The following is a 7,932-nucleotide window of genomic DNA, read 5'->3' on the forward strand; positions in this document are numbered from 1 at the left end:
ATTTGTGTCGTTAGTTTCCCTTGCTCATGTCAGTTTATCACAAATTTCCACTTCTAGCGTTATTTCTCCTTCATCATATATCATTTTTCTTACTATTTTCCACTTATTGCACTATTTCCCCTTTCAGAACCCGGCTGTCTCCAAATGGCCCTCTTAACTCTTTTACAGCAACGTATACACATGTCCCCCTCGTTCTCACTCGCTACGTTTTATGTCCAGGTTACGTCGCGACCTGGCTGTAAATGCTCTTATCTCAACATTAACACAATGGCTCTCCCCCATCCCCCTCCATCCCTTCCTGCTTGATCTCTGTTCCACTCCATCCCCTCCTGTCACCTCTCCTCCATCCCCCTTTATTCACCTCCATCCCTTCCTACCTTCTCTCTGTCCCACACCATCTCTTCCTGCCACCTCTTCTCCATCCCTCATTGTCCCTTTCTGCGTCACCGTAACAAGTATACTGTTTCATGGGGCAGGGAACAATTGATGATTTGAATTTACTTATTTTTTTTAATAAACTTTACTAACTTCCTTCATGACCCACCAACTTATCATGAAATCATCGCCGCAAATACCATGCCATCTGTCCTAAATGAAACAGCCCAGGCATATATTCAACATGGACGGTGGGTAGGCTATTAGCGTTGAGGGTGTGTAGCACAGAAGAGGACAGCTGGAACTCAGGGAACGGACTATCAATTCTATATGTATTGCCGGACACACACACACACACACACACACACACACACACACACACACACACACACACACACACACACACACACACACACACACACACACACACACACAAAACCCCGGACTTGCCCGCGTCGCCATAACATCTATAGACATGACCGTATCTCCCCTTCTTTGTTTAACACAAGGCCTTGACCGACCCTATACCCCTGGCCCAGGTAAACAATAGGCGATTAAATACAAACACACCGAGTCAGTCTTTCCTCACCGATCTCTTTAGAGGGAACGAGTAACGAAAAACAATGATGATGCTCTCTTATTTGGTGACCTTGATCCGACACGTTTTCTCTCCCCCTGTAAATGCTTGTTGACACACACTTTTCCCTCCCTCCGAGCAAACATTTCTCTTGCAACGAATGACCATTACACTCTCCATCAGCTTTTACTCTCCCGCACAAAAGCTTCACAACAGCTGCATTATTCTAGGAGCCTGACTTTTTAAATGAACTCCGCAACCCCTTGTCATATTGCGGGACCTGTTTTAAGCTCTGTCTGTACATATACCACACTTTCTCTCACTACACGTATCCCACGCCAACCATCTCACCCGTCTTACCACACCTACCAACACCTGTAATATTCTACGAGTCTATCTTCGTAATGAAGGCACAAACACACACCACTTGTCGTACTACCTGGCCTTACCTTTGGACAACACCCACACCTACCCTTTCTACACACGCACCTACACATTCTCTTCCATCTTTTCCTATCTTAGCACACGTGAAAACATCTATACTGTTGTATCTGTGTGCCCTCTTAATGAGCTCACACAGCTTTGGTCGTATTACCTGCCCTGAGTTTTGTTGGTACATATCCCACACCTGTCCTCTCCACATACACCCCTCCTACACCTACCATGGCACCTGATCTAAACCACGGCACACCTGAAAACGCCTTAAATATTCTAAAACTCTGTCTTCTTAATAAATTCCACTCACTGTCAATCGAAGAACCTGACCTCAACTTTCTCAACAAATACCACACTGACCCCCTCATTTGTCCTACCACAACGCCTGTAATATTCAACAAGCCCGCCTTCCTCATGCGCGCGCGCGCGCACACACACGCACACGCACACGCACACGCACACACACACACACACACACACACACACACATACACACACACATTTCGTCCATATGCCTCTATCTGGGTATGGTCAGCAAAAGATCTATTGTTACCCACAGGTTCAATGAAACTGGACCTGAACGAGGCTTTTCGATCTGTATTACTATGTCTGGTAATATCTGAGTCGCTAAATTGTAAGAATGACGGTATGTTTTTTTCCTTTTTTATTTTCTTACTTGACAGAAAACATGCATTTTCCGAAACAGGATGTACACAATAGGATATACAAATGCCTCATCCTATTTTTCGGAAAGCATACTAACCTCTTCAGCACAATGACGTATTTTTCTGGTTAATAATTATATTATTTCATACAACTTATAGTACTGTACGGGATAATGATGGCAAGATCTGACCCCGCCAGCCTAAATCTCTCCTAAACTGAATAAACCATCTAGATATAACATGAACCAGCTACAGAATATATTGCGGAATTCTTTATGTTAAAACAATAGTAGCAATGATAAATTCGTTGAGCGCACATTCGTCACCCATATAGGACTTCCTATATGTCGATAACAGTAAACATCTCTATCGTCAACCAGTTTCGAGTTATAGCCCCCTGATTATCAGGGACCTTGAGTTTGGCCATTCAAGGTCATTTACGGTCAAAGGTCATGGTACCAATTAAAGCCCATATAGGACTTCCTAATGTTGATACTAGTAAATACCTATCAGCAACCAGTTTCCAGTTATAGCCCCCTGAATATCCGTGACCTTGAGTTTGACATTTCAAGGTCACTCAAGGTCAAAGGTCTTGGTGTCAAATGAAAGCCCATATGGGAGTTCCTGTATGCTGATAATAGTAAATACCTCCGTCTTCAACCGGTTTCAAGTTACAGCCTTCTGAAAAACCGTGAACTTGATTCTGACCTTTCAAGGTCACTCGATTACCTCCAAAATTTAATCACTCCTTTTGGGACCAGTGCTCACGCATCCTGAACGTATCATGTAATTTCATTCAGCCGTTATTCCGTACCGTAACTAATAAAGAACTAAACAAAGAAACAAAAAAAAGAAAAATAATAATAATAATCGCCTCACTCCGTCCCGAGCGAGGTAGTGTTGTCGTCTGGTGATGAAGTATAAATTAACGAGGTAAGGGACGTGGTATTCGGCGCTGCTCATCAAATACTACGCTTGAAGAATCTAATCCCTTTCCGTTCATTGGTGATGTGATCGTCTTGGCCTCTGCTACCTACATGCAAAATTTCAGAATTATGTGTCACCTTTGAGTTCCTTAAAAAAAAAAAAAAAAGTGTAATCGAAATGGAAATTATTGCCAGACTGCCGAACCCCTCAAACAATAATAATCTATCTATCTATCTATTGCCAGACGCCTCAATCCCGTTTGGGGTGGCCACAAACAAATCGCCTCCAAGTCGCCCTGTCCCCCGCCATTTCACTGCCCTGCTCCCAACTCACACCCCCCTCTCTCATATACCTCTCCACCCCATCCCTCCATCTCATCCTCGGCCTCCCCCTCCCTCTTCCCCCCTCCACCTCACTCACATACACTCTCTTCGTCAGTCTTTCGCCCTCCATCCTCTCCACATGGCCAAACCACCTCAGTGTGTTCCTCATAACGCTTCCTATCACATCCACATCCACACCACAACGCTCCTTTATATCCTCATTCGTCAGCCTGTCTCTCCACGTGACTCCACAGGCTCCTCTTAAATAACTCATTTCCACTGCTCTCACTCTTGACTTGTGTCCTTCCAACAATGTCCAAGCTTCACTTCCGTACGTTAGAGTTGGTATCACAATACTGTCATGTAGTAACTTTTTCACTTCCATGCTCACTTCCCTGTTTCTTATCACTGCTTTCAAGGAACCAGCAACCTTTCTTCCCTGCTGTACCCTTTCAAGCACTTCACACTCCAAACCTCCATCCTTACTCATCACACTACCCAAATACTTAAACGTACTCACATTTTCCAATTCCTCACCATCTAACCTTGCTGTACATTCACTAACTTCACCTCTCTCAAAGACCATCACTTTACTCTTCCCTACATTCACCTTTAGGTTCCGTTTCTTACACACTCTCTCAAACTCATCCACCAAGCCTTGCAGCTCCCCTTCGTCTTCACTCAACAACACAGTATCATCTGCAAACAACAGTACAGGGAGTTTCCAAACACTATCCTCTCTCACCAGGGCCACTCCAACATCCACTACCCTACCTTGTACCTCTTTTATTACCCCATCCATGTACAGATTGAACAACCATGGAGACATGACACATCCTTGTTTCAAACCAACTTTCAAAGAGAAAAATTCACTTAGTTCTCCATCCACACGCACTGCAGCCTTCGCACCATCGTACATACTCTTCACAGCATTCAACAACTTTCCATCTACTCCATATATTCTTAACACTTTCCACAATCCTTGTCTATCCACCCTGTCATATGCTTTCTCCAAATCCATGAAAGCCGCATACAACTTCTTTCCCTTCTCTAAAAACTTTTCCACTAAAGATCTAAGAATGAATATCTGATCTACACAACCTCTTCCCTTCCTAAAGCCTCCCTGTTCTTCTCCAACTAATTTCTCTGTTCTTTCTCTAACTCTGTCTATAAGTATCCTACCATACACTTTTCCTATTATACTAAGAAGACAAATGCCCCTATGATTACCACACACTTCTTTTTCCCCTTTTCCTTTGTACAAGGGAATAATTATACCTGACTTCCAATCCTCCGGGACTCTACCTTCCTCCCAGGCCAATCTGCACATCTTCCACATCCATTCTACTACTATCTCTCCCCCATGCTTCAGCATTTCACCACACACTCCATCAATTCCTGGGGCTTTCCCCGATTTAACTTTCTTCATTGCTTCCACAACTTCTATCCTACTGATTTCTTCCTGTCTTCTCACCTCCCTCCTTCTCCCAGCCATTCCCCAGCCACTTATACTTGCATTACTTCCATCCTCTACGTTCAACAATTCCTTAAAGTGTTCTCTCCATCTGCTCACTTTTTCTCCCTTCTCCACTAGTAATCTACCATTTTTATCTTTCACTCCCCTGCAAACTTCACTTCCACCCTGTCTTACTCTTTTCACTTCTCTCCAGAACATTTTCTTACAGTCCCTCCACTTTACACTCAAATTCCTTCCAAATTCCTCATCCACTCTCTTCTTACTAATAATAATAATAATAATAATAATAATAATAATAATTAAATAAATAAATAAATCGCCTGAAGCTTCAGATAAATCTTTTTCCTCAATCCTTGCACTGAGATATTCACGCACAAATATTTCATTCTCCCTAGCAACAGACACAGTCAACAGAGAAGCGATATATATATATAGTCAGGAGGATCACAAACAACCTGTACAAGTCACACAGCGCTGGTAAAACTTCGACATCCACCTAATGCTTAACGATATAATCAAGGGGTCAATTAAAATGTGCATCTCATTAGGGCAAGCCAATTAGAGCAATAAACGCACCTGTTCCTACTCCACCTGTCTCTACTTCACAATATATCTCAATTCAAGATGACTATCTGATCTTTCTATATCCTCTTAAGTACGATGACGTCTTTTTTCACTAACCCCTTCCATCCTATGACATTTCTTTTTTACTCTTACTGCCTCCAGAACAATTTATTCAGCTTAAGAGACCCCCCTCCCACCCGTTATGAAGAGCATGATGCAGGCTAAATCTAACTCACACCGATAAGATTCTCAAACCTACTTATGATCGATTCCCCGTAGTAAGTGTGATTTATTTTCCATGGAAGAAGAAGGAAAGGATACTGCAAAGTCTTCCTGGGCCTCTTGTTCCTCCTACAACAGTAAAATTGCCGTTATATATCTGTTCAGTAGGAAAGATAATTAAAGGAGAGAGTAGAATCTCCCCGTGTCTCTAGTTCTTCCTATAAAAACAAAGGTTACGTTACGACAGTGACTCCATCGTAAATATATCTTCGAGAATTCCACTCTTGGTTTATAAAGTCTCTCCCAAGCTGTATAAAATCATCTTAAGGTAGCAGAAAAAAATTCGTCGGAGTGAAAGGGCTAAAACCAGGCCACTGCCAGATAATTATATTCAATTTAGGATGAATGTCTAGTATTGAAGGATTTAGTGAAGCCTAGATCTAATGAAGTCTAGATCCAACTCCTACTGTTCGAAAAGTCTCTCTTCATCAGAATAAAGTCATCAAATAGTAATTAGAACTAAGGAGCAAAAAACGCCATCGTGTCACTGGAGTAAGTCCTTTTAGTTAGGGAGGCTGAATGAAACTGATTATGTCGAGGATGGTACCGTGGATGAATTAGAAAGACCATAAACGTAACATATTGTAGCGTACTCTCTTACTGTGAAAAATAATTGCGAAAGAGGATACACGTGTCTCCCCTTCGGTACGCTGACAGTTTTCCTACTTAGAATGATGAAGACCATGAACATTTCTATCTTGTTCTGACTACTACTTAACGATTTGTATTTTAATTCAGCACATGATTCTCTCTCTCTCTCTCTCTCTCTCTCTCTCTCTCTCTCTCTCTCTCTCTCTCTCTCTCTCTCTCTCCATCTACCTACCTACCCACCTACCTGTCCTTCTGTCTGTCTATCTGTCTATCTCTATGTATCTATGCATGTATGTTTTGTCTGTCTGTATGTATGTATACGTATGCATGTATACATTTATTTATGTACGAATTTGTATGTATGTGTTTATGTATGCTTATCACTCTGTCTGTCTGTCTGTCTGTCTCTCTCTCTCTCTCTCTCTGTATGTCTATCTATCCATTCCAGCAACAAAAACCACCACCATCATCACCCAACACCCACTAACACATCCTCACTCACCATACACCCACACTATTGTAAACCAGCTCCTCTCCCTCCTTTCATCCTTCCCCTTCCTCGCCCCCAACAGGTGAAGACCCTGAAGAGCGCTGGGGAGGAGGCGCGGCAGGAGCTGGAGCGGGAAGTGGAGCTGCTGAACAACCTGAAGCACCGGAACATCGTCAGCTTCTACGGCGTGTGCTACAACTCCGACCCCCTCCTTATGGTCTTTGAGTACATGGAACACGGGGACCTTAACAACTACCTCAGGTGAGTGTGAGGGAAGGCTGGCTAGCTGGCTGGCTGGCTGGCTGGATGGATGGATGGCTGGATGGCTGGATGGATGGGAGACGGACAGACAGACAGACAGACAGACAGATTGATAAAGACTGACTGACTAACTGACTGACTAACTGACTGATTCCTAGATATAGAGAGACGGATGGATGTACAGGTATATATAGACACACAGACAGACAGATACTCGTACATAAAAATCCGCTGACAAACTGAGTTATTGAGAAAAAAGAAAAATAGGCAGACAGGCAGATGGACAGACAGATACAGACAGACAGATACAGTTAGACACAGACAAATAGAGAGACTGAAAAAGTTAGACAGATGGGTTGAGAGAGAGAGAGAGAGAGAGAGAGAGAGAGAGAGAGAGAGAGAGAGAGAGAGAGAGAGATCTTTGCTCGTGCCATTTCTACTTCCAAGCTCTTCCAAAAATCTATACTACTATTTGAAAAGCAAAAAATTTCTAACGTACACATTTATTTTGTCTCAACGTGTGTGTGTGTGTGTGTGTGTGTGTGTGTGTGTGTGTGTGTGTGTGTGTGTGTGTGTGTGTGTGTGTGTGTGTGTGTGTGTGTGTGTGTGTGTGTGTGTGTGAAGGACACAGGGTATTGTTTTGGTGAAAGCATTATAAAGTGCACATTCAGCGTGTTACTTTTCTGAAAACGCACACCGTTATATAAAAAGTAAGGCGTAGGTAATAGATCAACGCAAGCAAAATCAACAGAGACCTGCCATAATCCTTCGTACACCCTTTTGCTCTTTCATACTCAAACTTTCCTCTTTACTCTCTTCATCACCCTTTCCCTTTTCCTTAAATTTTTACTCATCTTTCCTGCTATATTTTCCTCTCCTCAAGATCTTCTATGATTGTAGTTTGTAAGGTGGGATCACTGAACCTCAAGGGGCCCACAATAAAAATTTCAGGGATCACGACACGG

The 7,932-nt window shown here is 42.8% G+C and overlaps 1 protein-coding gene across 1 annotated transcript in view; it reads left to right on the top strand.

Annotated features, from left to right (window-relative positions):
* The window catches only part of LOC145393548 (BDNF/NT-3 growth factors receptor-like), a 107,294-nt gene that overhangs the window by 68,703 nt on the left and 30,659 nt on the right, over positions 1 to 7,932 (top strand). Inside the window, exon 10 of the mRNA XM_080267699.1 lies at positions 6,789 to 6,967. Coding sequence (XP_080123825.1) covers positions 6,789 to 6,967 — 179 coding nt within the window. The remainder of the gene's footprint in view (positions 1 to 6,788; positions 6,968 to 7,932) is intronic.

This window comes from Coenobita brevimanus, chromosome 24 (assembly GCF_032717465.1).
Source record: "Coenobita brevimanus isolate Jiangsu-jjx chromosome 24, ASM3271746v2, whole genome shotgun sequence".
Classification (NCBI taxonomy): Eukaryota; Metazoa; Arthropoda; class Malacostraca; order Decapoda; family Coenobitidae; genus Coenobita; species Coenobita brevimanus.